At 40.4% G+C, this 13235-nt stretch overlaps 1 protein-coding gene across 1 annotated transcript in view; it reads left to right on the forward strand.

The window, feature by feature from the left end:
* Positions 1-13235, forward strand: part of CFAP61 (cilia and flagella associated protein 61) — a 277336-nt gene that overhangs the window by 103997 nt on the left and 160104 nt on the right. The window contains exon 14 of the mRNA XM_055306706.1: positions 10765-10891. Within this exon, the coding sequence (XP_055162681.1) occupies positions 10765-10891 (127 nt within the window). The remainder of the gene's footprint in view (positions 1-10764; positions 10892-13235) is intronic.

The raw sequence follows: 13235 nt of genomic DNA on the forward strand, positions 1-13235 counted from the left end.
AGGCAGAGGGAGAAGCAGGCTCCATGCACTGGGAGCCCGACGTGGGATTCGATCCCGGATCTCCAGGATCACGCCCTGGGCCAAAGGCAGTCGCCAAACCGCTGTGCCACCCAGGGATTCCGATATTTGTATTTTTAAAACATGATTGGTGTTAAAGGATGAGTTTGGAGGAATTTCATATCTTAAAAAATGCAGATCAGAAATGTGAGTATGGGAGTGACCTCCCCAAAATCCAGCTGTCATCTCTAAATAACCCCTGGCATCAGTTTTCCTAAGGTGATGTTGCCTTTCCAGGGCTTCCCTTTTCTGCCCCTTCTTTCTCAGAATATTCTCTAAAAATTTCAGGATGTTTTCATTGTCACTTCTGTGCACTGATGCCTGCACCTCAACCAGGAGTACAGGAGGGGTCTGGGGGCAGCACCGATGTCCCTGTAGGCCCGGGCCTGTGCGGTGAAGCTCTGTGACACATGTCCTTCTTATCTGTGACAGGCTCATTGGGCTTTTAGTATGTAAGGATTTAACAAGGGTTTGTTAGTCCCTGTTGTCGAGAAGACCATCCAGGGGTGGCTGGCAGCTCCACAAGACTGGCACGGACATGTCATCTTGCACCCTCCACCCCCCTGCTAGCCCCACAACACATTGCTTTCCTTCTCAGATTTACCTCAATTTACTTAAGGGGAACTCTTATTTCATATGCTGTTCAGTTCTACTTCACGCACGGTCCGTGGATCAGCAGCCTCTACATCCATGGAGAACTTGCTAAAATGCAGAATCGCAGTCCTGCCCCAGGCCTCCTGACTGTGTTTGCCGGGGAATCTGTGTTGTTATCAAATGGTCCACTTGATTTTTATGTACATTGAAGTTTGAGAAGTGCTGGAAGCACTTCCGTTTTTTTTATGAATACAGCTTTCCCTACTATCCCAAAGGAAATTGTTCCCATGAAACATCTATACTGAAATGGCCTACAGAGAGCGAAGAGTATTCCCTGTTTTCTGAAAGCTCACGTTGCTGCCACTTCACTATCTGGAAAGATCAACATTAGTATGATTATGGATCTCTTTGTAAAAGTAAAAATCTTCAGATTTCTTTCTGTCAGCAAAATGAAGTGGTAGGATGTGGAGGGGCCATGTATATCATTTGGTGGGAAAGGATAATGATTCTTCTTCTTCTCCAAATACAGGTTTTCTGGAACCATGTAAGCCACAGCTACTTTAAACCCTTTGTTATCTGGTAATTTCTGGTTGTGTTGGGACATGAAGGCCTTATTTCATATTTGTCATAGACCCTTGGGTCAGATCTTACAGTAATATATGAACCATGGCAGGCATGGGATTTTATCTACTTATACCAAGTGAAGATGACTTCTCATATCTCTTCCCACCCAATCTTGTCCTTTCATACACACCCTGCCTTAACCTGAGTTTTCCTAAAACCATGTTTTCAGATTTCAAAATGCAGATAATCAGTGAGAATGCTTCCAGTCAGAAATTAAAGAAAACCCAACTCAAAATGGCTTCAAGCATAGGGCATTTATAGGCTCGTATAACTGGGAGGTCTGGAGACAGGTCGGACTTCAGGGTCTGAATCTTCGGGGTTTGGGTTTCTTTCCCTTTTCCACTCTGCTTTTCCTGATGTCAGCTTCAGCCTGCAGCTGGCTGCTGTCCCATTGGCAGGATGGCTGCGGCTGTTCTGGGCTGACATCTCTGCACCACTGCAGAGAGGGAGGGAGCTGGCTGAAGGCAGTGCTTTCTTTCCCAGAGGCCCCAGCATGCCTCCTTCATTCATCCAGTACATCATGTTGACTGCATGGTGTGTGCCAGCCCTCATTCCAGGTGCTGGGCAAGCAGAAGCATCTCCAACAGACAAAAGTCCTTGCCCTCATGGGGCCTGCATTCTAGTTAGAGGAGAAAGACACAAAGGGAAGAGATAAAATACATAGTGTGTAAGTGATGAGGGCAAATGCTCAGAAAAAAGCAGATGAGGAAAAGATGATGTGCTGGGCTTTAGGGTATGGAGGGAAGTCCCCTGGGGAAGGAGGTGAGGGGGGAGTCACACAGGTCCTTGACACCTACTCTTTTTATACCTTGGTTTTAGAATATGTTGTGTTCTTCCATTTTTTGCTTCACTTCTCTTGACATTTGGGATGGATTGTTCTTGCTCTTAAGTTTGGTTACTTTAAATTTCATGACCTCATGTTCTGGTCTCCCACCCAATCTCATTCTTCTTCCCTTGGGAAATTATATTTGTGTCTCTCACCTGCCCTCTGGCCATGCTGGTGAGCCCTGGAACAAATCAGTCATTCAGTTGTTAGTGATACTTACCTCTCCTGTCAACAGATTTCATGCCAAGGTTCCCTGTCATTTCACTTCCGACTTCTAAAGTAAATATAATGTTTATGTTAACTTTCCTTATAAATGTATATACACTAAATACTTTTTACCTCTTTTTACTTTATATAGTGATTTCTAGAAAGTTTCCAAACTTAATGTAAGGTTAGAATATGGGATAAATGATTATTTTTCCTTTTGCTCATGCTTGCCTAAACTTAGCCTTCATAAAGGCTTTTTCTTCCACTTGTTATTTGTGAGTGGAGGACACATTTGGATGAACTCGCCACTAATTCCATCTTCCTGCCCTTCCAAATCATGTTTCTCTGAAGTTTGCCATTTTTAATTTGGGGGAATATGTTTCAAACTTATTGTGCTGGGAATTCTTTTTTAAGATTTTATTTCTCTGAGACAGAGAGCGAGAATGAGAGTGAGAGAGAGAAAGCAATCGAGCTCAAGCACAAGCAGGAGGGAGGAGCAGAGGGAGAGAGACAACCAGACTCCCCACTCGGTAGGGAGCCTGATGCAGGGCTCCATCCCAGGACCGAGATCATGACCTGAGCCACCCAGAAATTGTTTTCTAAGAATAAACACGTACTAAGTTAAATCATACTACGAGTTGTCAACTTTGTTCATAAATGCAAATGCCTCTAGGTAGCTGGCTTTTAAATGACTCGTCCCCTCAGTGTTTTTCTTTTATTTGCTTCTCTGTCAGTGACTCACTTGTGCCTGGTTGTCATTTCTTCTAGTGTGTCACTATTATACCTATTTTGGGCCCGTGGGTCATTGAGAGTGTGTTAGTGATAATGGACCTGGTGCTTTTTAAATCAGCCTCCTTGAATAGAACCTAAAAGAACATTTTATTTTGTTGTTATTGTTTTGCTCTGTTGGTTGGCTGGTTGAAACTGAAATATGGGTGCCTGTCAAGTTGTTTTATGTTTCTCTTAACATAGATCATTCCTTTGGAATTGGGACGGACTCAGCTTTTTCTTCTTTCTATCATTTTGGTTTCATTTGCTGGCATCAAAAAGTTGTCCTATATCCTGCAAGGCTCTATCCATGCACACATATCCATGTAGGTGTCTAAAACCATTCATTCAATTAAGGCTTGAAAAATTAACTGTTAAATCCCCTTTCCTCTACTTTTATATATGATTTTCTATTTTGTTACGTGTACAGTCTCAGTACTGTAAATTCTGACCTTTGAGGTCAGAGTGTATAAAAATGGGACAAGAAGAAAAACTCATTGGCAAGCAGGTCCAGGGCTGCCAAACTTTCAAGCCCCAAGAAGGAACCAGTGGGCAGGGGCTTCACCATTTCTTCATGGAGAAGTGACATTTCTTGCGGGATCATGGGTTTGGGCATTTGAGTACATTAGACAGAAAGTGTAAGAGAGAGGAGATTTGGGAACTTGAAGGCCTATGGGGAAGGGTTAAGAAACATGATAGCCCCACATAGGACCCCCAGGAAACTTGATGGAGGAAACCATAAGAATAGGTAAGGAGAATCCCTGCTGATCTGTCTCTCTGATTCAAAGTGGCTTTAGAACCATGCCTAAACTTTGGCAAAAGAATGGTTAAACTGTCCTGGTTATTGAATATAAGTTCACTTCTAGAAAAGTTGGGTAAGATGACATGCAGAACAGGTAGAGGGAGGTAGGCATTCCCCTTCCCAGTTATATACCATGAGACAGTAGGAAGAGCCTAGCATAAAGGTGATCATGAAAAAATGAAGATCAGAAACTCTTTGTTCGAGACTTGTGAAGAGGTGAAAATAGGCCTACATTTAGATACCTCCAGTGGACCCACCGTCTTTTGCAGCCCTGCTGGGCCTAATTTGGACTGGTAAATGCCAAAATAAACTGTGTCTTTTTGGATATCCATTGAGCCCATTAAAAGTTCATTCCATGGAAGGGCTTGATATCATTTTATAAACCTTCAATGAAGTTTCTTTATCTTTAGATTTATCTAAAAATATGATAAGAAATAAAGATAGCTGCTTGCTAATTCAGCCATAAATACAATCTCCCTTTACAGTGTGTGTATGTATGACATCCATATATATTTTATGATGATTTCATTTTAATTAAGGATCACACGTGTTGAGAATAAAACACTAAGCATCCTTACACCTTTGTTTTGAAGTTGTTTTATTTTTCGACAGTTTTCTATAACTGAGACACACAGGGTGAGTTCTCCATAACTCCTGGTCCATTTCTTTTTTTTTTTAAGATTTTATTGTTTTATTCATGAGAGACAGAGACAGAGAGAAAGAGAGAGAGAGGGAGAGGCAGAGACACAGGCAGAGGGAGAAGCAGGCTCCATGCAGGTAGCCTCATGTGGGACTCGATCCTGGGTCTCCAGGATCACTCCCTGGGCTGAAGGCAGCGCTAAACCACTGAGCCACCGGGCTGCCTATTCCTGGTCCATTTCTAAACTCATACATCATTTAAAACTTGAAAAAATTTCAGAATTATTTCTTGGAAGATGGTTCTAGAATCAACAGGTCAACTCCACAAGGGCTAGAATTGTGGCCTGTCTTGTTCCCCAATGGATTCCTAATACCCAGAATACACCACACATGCAGCAGGTGTTTAATCAGTATTTGTGACTGACCATGAACCATTCTCAATAAAGCCACTTTAATAATTGATTTTTTAGGAATACATCTTGATCTTATGCATATTCATTTTTTTACTTTTTCTGGGTGCTTCTGTCAATTGCAGTATAAAAGCAAGTAGACCGTGTAACTATTGCCACATTTGTATTTCCTGTCTGCTGGCCATAGGTCCCCCTCCTCTCATTCCAGATAAAGGCAAAACAAACAAGTTGCCATCCCTCACACCTGATGTATGAGCAATCATATACACACTGGCCACTTGCCTCAAAGCCCTGGGTGAAAAGTCACCTGCAGAGTAAACCTACATTTGACTTTTTGAGCTAAGCAAGAAACAATGGAAAAATTGCTCTCAGAGTCAAACACTAGGGAACAGAGAGCAGCCTTGCCGAAGAGAAATACAGGGTGAACCACATATGTAATTTTAAATATTCTGATAGCTCTATTAATTAAAAAATTTTAAACTGGGTAAAATTAATTGTAATATTATTTAGCCCCTATATCCAAAATATTATTGTTTCAACACTTTATTGCTATAAAAAGTATCAGTAAGATACTTTACATTCTTTTTTTTTGTACCAAGTCTTTAGAATTCAGTGGGTATTTTACACATACAGCATGCCTCGATTCAGAGATGCCACCTTTCAACTGCCTAGTAGCACATGGGGCTTGAGGTTCCCATATCAGACAGCATAGCTTTAGAGTAGTGCACAAACATATTGCCCGTTCCTCCCCGTGAAAATCTGGAAACACATGAAGACGATGAGGTGCTCCTCTTTGGCAACATAAATAGTAGAGATGAAAGTTTCACAATGCAACACAAAATGGTTGTACCCTCTAATCAACAACATATTTTCATGGACAAACTAGAGAAATTATGTTTGTTTTTTTTTCTAATACTTGGCAGTAAAACACTGTGATATTCCATTGACTGTTATTGCGAACTGCTGTGGGTGAGGACGAGCCTTGGTCTTTCAGAGTGGATCATGGTGTCGCCCTACCTCTGAGCCTTGCCAAAGAGAGGATGCCACATCCCAGAAAGCAAAGGATAGCATAATGGAGACATGGAGAAAATGTCACGTGCCTGTTCACCCCCCTGGTTCCATAACACTTTAGGTAACTGTTGTAGCACGGATCATAGACAGAAGCATGGGGGAAACTCTCTGGCCATCTGCATGCAGGCTGCATAATTCATTAGATATTTATTGAGTTCCTCTCTGGTTCCAAAACATTTTCATCACCCCAAAGGATACCCTGTACCTATTAGCAGTCACACCATCCTCTCCTTCCCCACAAGACTCTGGTGGCAGCAAATCTACTCTGTTTCTATAAATTTGCCTATTCTGGACATTTCCTATAAATGGAATTATATAATATGTGGCCTTTTTAAAAATATTATTTACTTATTTATTCATGAGAGACATACAGAGAGAGGCAGAGACACATGCAGAGGGCAAAGCAGGCTCCCCCTGGGGAGCCTGAAGAGAAGTTCCTTATAGATTTTGGATACTAACCCTTTAATCAGATATGTCATTTGCAAATATCTCCTCCCATTCTGTAGGCTGCTTTTTAGTTTTGTTGATTGTTTCCTTCACTTTGCAAGGATTGGTATTAAATCTTCTTTGAATGTTTGATAGAATTCACCAGTGAAGCTGTCTGGTCCACCAGACAGCTTTTGTTTGTTTAGAGGTCTTTTTTAAATTAGTGATTCAGTTTCCTTACTAGTAATCGGTCTGTTCAGATTTTCTATTTCTTCATTATTTGGTCTTGGAAGAGTGTATGTTTCTGGTAATTTATCCATTTCTTCTAGGTTGTCCAATTTGTTAGCATGTAATTATTCATAGTAGTCTCATGATTCTTTGCATCTCTGCAGTATCAGTTGTAACTTCTCCCCTTTCATTTATGATTTTACTTATTTGAGCCCTCTGTTTTTTTCCTGGTGAGTCTAGCTAAATGTTTTTCAGTTTTGTTTATCTCTTCAAAGAACCAGCTCATAGTTTCACTGATGTTTTCTATTGTCTTTTTTAGTCTCTATTTCATTTATTTCTGCTCTGATATTTGTTATTTCCTTTCTTCTATTAACTTTTGGCTTCATTTGTTCTTCTAGCTCCTTTAGGTGTAAATTAGATTGTTTAAATGAGATTTTTATTGTTTCTTGAGTTAGGCTTATATCACTATGAATTTCCTTTAAGAACTGCTTTTGCTGCATTCTATAGATATAAGTATGCTATATTTCCATTTTCATTTGTTTCAAGATATTTTTTGGTTTGTCCTTTGATTTATATGTTGATTCATTGGTTATGCAGCAGCATGTTATTTTATTTAATCTCCATGTATTAGGATTTTTCCAGTTTTCTTCTTGTAATAACTTTCTTGTTTAATACCATTGTAGTTAGAAAGATGTTTGAAATGATTTCAATCTTCTTAAATTTCTTTAAATTTATTAATTTATTATGTGGCCTAACATTTAAACTATCCTGGAGAATGTTCCATGTGCAGTTGAGAAGAATGTCTATTCCCCTGCTTTTGAATCGAATGTTTTGTATATCTTTATATTAAGTCCATCTGGTCTAATAAGTCATTTAATGCTGATGTTTCCTTTTTAGTTTTCTGTCTGGATGATCTATCCACTGATGTAGTGGGGTACTAAAGTCCCCTCCTATTAATGTATTGCTATAAATTTCTCCTATTTAGGTGCTTCTATGTCAGGTGCATAAATATTTACAAATGCTATATATACTCTTTTTAGATTGATGCCTTTATTGTTATTTAATGCACTTCTTTGTCTTTTATTATAGTCTTTGCTCTAAAGCCTGTTTTGTCTAATATAGCTGTAGCTTTGCCTGGTATAACCCCAGCTTTTTTTTGGTTTCTATCTGCATGGGACATCATTTTTCCATCCCTTCACTTTCAGTCTGTGTATGTCCTTACTTCCGAAGTCTTTTATAGACAAGATATAAAGGGACTCCTTTAAACTGAAAATAATGGGCACTAGTTATATATGCATGTTTATAATATACATATATATAATATAAAATAGTCTATTTTAAGTTCATTGCATCTAAGTTTGAACACATTCTATTAAAGATTTTATTTATTTATTTATCACAAACACACACACACACACACACACGAGGGCAGAGACACAGGCAAAGGAGAAACAGGATGCCTTCTGGGCAGAGTCTTCTTGGTTGGAAGTATGTTCCTTTTAGCACTTTGCATGTATCCTGCCCCACTCCCTTCTGGCCTGTAAAGATTCTGCTGAAAAGTCTGCTGGTTTAGGGTGTATGTAGCAAGTTGTTTTTCTCCTACTGCTTTTAAGATTCCCTCTTTATCTTTAACTTTTGGCATTCTAATTATAGTGTATATTAGTGTGGATTTTTTAAAAAAAATATTTATTTATTTATTTGAGAGAGAGAGAAAGACCGTGAGTGGGAGGAGGAGCAAAGGGAGAAGCAGACTCCCAACTGAGCAGGGAGCCCAATGTGGGGCTTGATCCCAGGACCCTGAGCCAAAAGCAGATGCTTACCTGACTGAGCTACCCAAGTACCCTAGTGTGGACTTTTTTGAGTTCATCTTATTTGGAATATCCCATGCTTCCTGGATCTGGATTCTGTTTCCTTCCCCAGGTTAGGAAAGTTCTCAGCCATTGTTTCTTCAAATAAATTTTTTGCCCTGTTCCCTTTCTCTTCTTCTGGGACTTCTATACAGTGAAAGTTATTCTGCTTGCTGTTATCTTATGGTCCCTTAAGTTATCTTCAGTTTTTACATTTCTTTTTATCTTCATTGCTCTGTGTGGGTGAGTTTCACTGCCCTGTCTTCTGGATCACTGATTCTTTCTTCTGCTTCATCTGAACCACTCTAGCATATTTTTCAGTTCAGTTATTCTTCAGTTCTGTGACTTCTGTTTGGTACTTTCTATGTTATCTGTCTCTTTGTTGAAGTTCTCACTGTGGTTATTCATATTTCTTCCAAGTTTGGTGAACATTTTTCACCATTACTTTGAGCTCTTAATCAGGCAAGTTACTTATCTTCATTTCATTCAGAGTTTTTCTGAGGTTTTGTCTTGTTCTTTCATTTGAAACATATTCATGTTTACGTATTTTGCTTAACTCTTTCTGTGTTTGCTTCTATGTATTAGGCAAAATAGCTACCCCTCCCAGTCTTGAAGGAGTGACTTTGTGTAGAGGAGGAACCTATTGTTAAACCTTGCCCTAGCTTTTTGATTGTCTCTTGACCCTGTGTGGTTGTCTAAGCAGCCTGATTTATTCTTGATATGTCCCAGTTGTTGAAGGTGTGCCAAGGCTGTCAGTGTTCCAAACGGAGAATTTATTCAGTGACGACTTTCAGGCTGATTGGAAGCCAGACCCTCAAGTAGCAGCTTTCGAAGTATGCAAATGTATATAGTTCTGTGGGACTTCAATCATCAATCCTGCTGGCCTCCAGATAATTTGGAGGTGTCTCTTGAGTGACATTTATAAAATTTGGGGCTTCAGATGAGGGCATAAGTTCTTTTCTGGGAGTTACTGGCAAGCTGCAGCAAGGCTAAGGGAGAGCACGAAGATAGCATCCCCTGGCCTCCTCTCTCTGAGAATACTCTCTAGCTGCTATATGTGTGGCAAACCTGAGGCCTACCCCTCAGGCTGGAGCTCCATGACAAGTACCTAGGCCTTTTTCACAGAAAAACCAGTGTGTGTGTGTTTAAGTCCACTGTCAGTGCCAGTGCCCTGGGGGTGATAGCCTGCCAAGAACTGTCTCTGTGATGGTTACAGTTCCATTGGACCCAAGAGCACAAGCCTCCCTGGATACCAGAGCCAGGTGATCAAGAGAGACCTCTGTGTGGGCTGCCCATGCCTGAGGCAGCAAAAAAGTGCAGGGCTGGGGTGTGCCTGCTGGCACTAGCAAAGTAAAGTGGGAGCATAAAAATGACACCTTCCAGGGCCTCTGTTCCTCGAGAGAGTTCCAACAGGCTTCTTCCCCCTCCAGTAGATGCTTTAGGATTATAAATGAATCTCCTTTACATAGTGTAAGTACTTTTCAAACTGCTGCTTGTACACTGGGCCCCAAATGTGAGTGAGTATGCAGGCGAGCACTTCAAGAACAATATCTTACGTCTCTTCAGCCCTTCAGGTTTCTGCAGGTATGTGCCCCAATGGTTTTCAAACACAGGTGTTTTAGGGGCTCATCTCTTTGGTGCAGGTCCCAACAGTTGAAGTATCTGTTGTGGGGCACAAACTCTTCCCTCCTCAAGGAGAAGCTCCATATTGTGAGATCTCTCCCAATTGTGGGTCACTGTGCCTGGCAATGGGTGGGGGAGGTTTTTGGCAAGACTGCATCTCTGTCTCTCCAACGATTTTTAGGCGGTCCTTTATTGCTTGTTATGAAGGAACCATTGAGGTCTGGTTTTGAGGTCTTTTTCAGAGGGAATTATTCCACATGTAGCTGTAGATTTCCTGTGTCCATGGGAAGAGATGAGTTCAGGATCTTCCTATATCTCCATTTTAGATTGCCCCATCTTTCTGCACATTTCAAATTAAATGCACTTAGACTATAACTTTAACTTTATATTGTCTCTGGTTAATGAAAGTATCAGTGATTTTTACCTTGTTTGTACTGTTTTGCATATGTTTTACAAATTTTCTAGAATGAAATCAGTTACTTCTATAGTTAATCAAACCCTAGTATTATATAAACATACCTTACTGGATATTATTTTATGTATATGTGGTATTTTATAATTTTGTCTTCATTTGGCTGAGGGAGCAGGGAGGAATACAAACTTTAGTACTTTAACCTAAAAAAAGTCTCTCTCCTCTTCCAGGTCTATTAACATAAGATTAGCCACTTTGTTGGATACTCCTGGTGTTGAAAACCTTGTTAGCACCCTCATGCTGAATAAAAGTATATTGGCGGATTTAAAGCAGTACAATGAGGCTCGCAGAGACCCTGTAAGTACTTGCTATCATCAGATGGCTTAGGGCAGTGGACTGCATTTGACCCTCCTGGATGGTGATTTTGTCTAGACTTTTTTGTTGAGCTGCTTACATCCTCAGGGAATGGGTGGGCAGTCAAACACCTATATGACAAATGTTGGGTTCTCTTTTTAAGATGAGTAACTCTACTATACTTTTGTCCTGGCAGAAGGCAAGCTAGCAGTGGTCCTTATGTTAATAGTGCTTTTTTAAGGCAGTTAACTTAACCAGACATGGAACAGTGTATGCCGTTTCAGAAATGCTTAGTTACTTTTTTGAGAAATTTTATCTTGAAAAAAGTTTTATTGAAATATAATCAATAAATAGCTGATAGATTTCCCTATTTGAATACACCATGTGATTAATGAGCACCTGTTTCAAATAACAGACTAACCCCAGCCTAGCTGAAGTCCCCCTCATGCTCCCATTCAGTTACATTCTCCCCAGGTTAATACCACCTTTGACTTCTAAGATCATAAATTAGTCATACCTGTTTTTGGACTTTATTTAAAAGGATCACATAGTATGTTTTCTGATATCAGGCTTTTTTTTTCTTTCTCAGCACTATGTGAGATTCACCCATATTATGCTGTAAAGTATTTCATTGCATGAAGATACCACAATTTATTTTTTCTTTCTACTGTCATTTGGGCGAATGTCCAGTTATTGGCTCTTTTGAATAAGCACTGTAGTTAAATTTTAAAGTCATCAAAAGAGAGACACCACCTAAACACAGGGAAATATTTGGTATTTTATCAAGGTATCACATTAAAATAAAACTTCTCTCCAGCATGTGCTTTTTGTTTTGGTTTGTCTTGATCTTCTGGTTTTTCTATTTTTTTGCTCCTTCCCATACTGACCTATCAATACAGTATCATGTAGCATTAGTTCTCAAATGTGGTTAGGGGTCTCTGAGACATAAATTTTCAGGGGAGGTCCATGAAGTAAAAACTATTTCCATAATAAGAACAAGAATAAGAAACAAATTTTCTATTTCCACTATATTGATACTCAGGCTGATGGTGCAAACACAATGGTGGGCAGAACCTTGAGAGCCTCAGTGTGGATCAGGGCAGATTTCATCAGTTTCTTCATTGCCATTGACTTATAATAACAACAATAGGACAAGAGAGCCTAGTGAAGATAGCACTGCACTCTTTTTGTTAAAACAAAAAGAGCAGCACCACTAAATGCTGGGGAGGACATGGGGAAATAAGATCATTCATATGTTGCCAGTGGCAATGTAAAATGATACCATTACTCTGGAAGACATTTTGGTGATTTCTTAAAAAAACTGAAATGCAACAATCATGTGACCTAGTAATTGTATTCCTGGGCATTTATCCCAGAGAAATGAAGACTTGTACATGAATGTTCATAAGCAGTCAGAATCAGCCCAGATGGCCTTTAACAGGTGAATAGGCAGACTGTGGCACATCCATGCCATGGATAATACTTAACAATACAAAGGATCAAATTGTTGATTCATACATCAATTTGGATTTATCTGCAGGGAATTCTGCTGAGTTGGGGGCTTGGTGGTGGTGGTGGCAGTGGGGTTATTTGACATTTTTGAAGTACACAATTTTAGAAATGGAGAAGAGATTATTTGTTGCCAGAGGTTAAGGATGAGAGGAGAGCAGAGAGTTGATGGATGCGGTTATTGTAAGGCAACCCAAGGGATCTTTGTGTTGGAACTATTGGTATCTTGACAGTGGTGGTGGATACATGAACCTATAAAGAGCTTAAAATTGTGTAGAACCTGATGCACATACACACAATCCCATCAATGTGCAGCCCCTGTTTATATTATACTAGAGTTTTGCAGGACATTACCATGACAGGATACTGGGCAACATGTATAAGGAATTTCTCTGGGGGCAAGGCAAGACGATGGAACAGCAGGGTCCCCAAGTCACCTGTCCCCACCAACTTACCTAGATAACTTTCAAATCATCCTGAAAACCTATGAATTTGGCCTGAGATTTAAAGAGACAACAGCTGGAATGCTACACAGAAGAGTTTCTGCTAACAAGGTAGGAAGACGGAAAAAAAATAAATAACAAAAGAATCCAGTGGGGGAGGTGCCCCCCCCCCCCCCCCCCCCACGCAAGGAGCCGGGCTAAGGCCCAGCAGCCAGAGCCTCCAGGACAGGAAAGCCCAGTCTCGGAGAAGCAGGAACTTTAAAAATCTTCCTGGATGGAAAGGTGCTCGCAGGGAACTCCGGCAGGATCCCAGGAGCTGCAGTGGAGCCTCCAGGTTCCCGGGGTCACTAATAGAGGAAATGTGCCCCAGGGGAGAACGAGCCACACACCACAGG

Source organism: Nyctereutes procyonoides, unplaced genomic scaffold, assembly GCF_905146905.1.
Source record: "Nyctereutes procyonoides isolate TBG_1078 unplaced genomic scaffold, NYPRO_anot_genome, whole genome shotgun sequence".
NCBI lineage: Eukaryota > Metazoa > Chordata > Mammalia > Carnivora > Canidae > Nyctereutes > Nyctereutes procyonoides.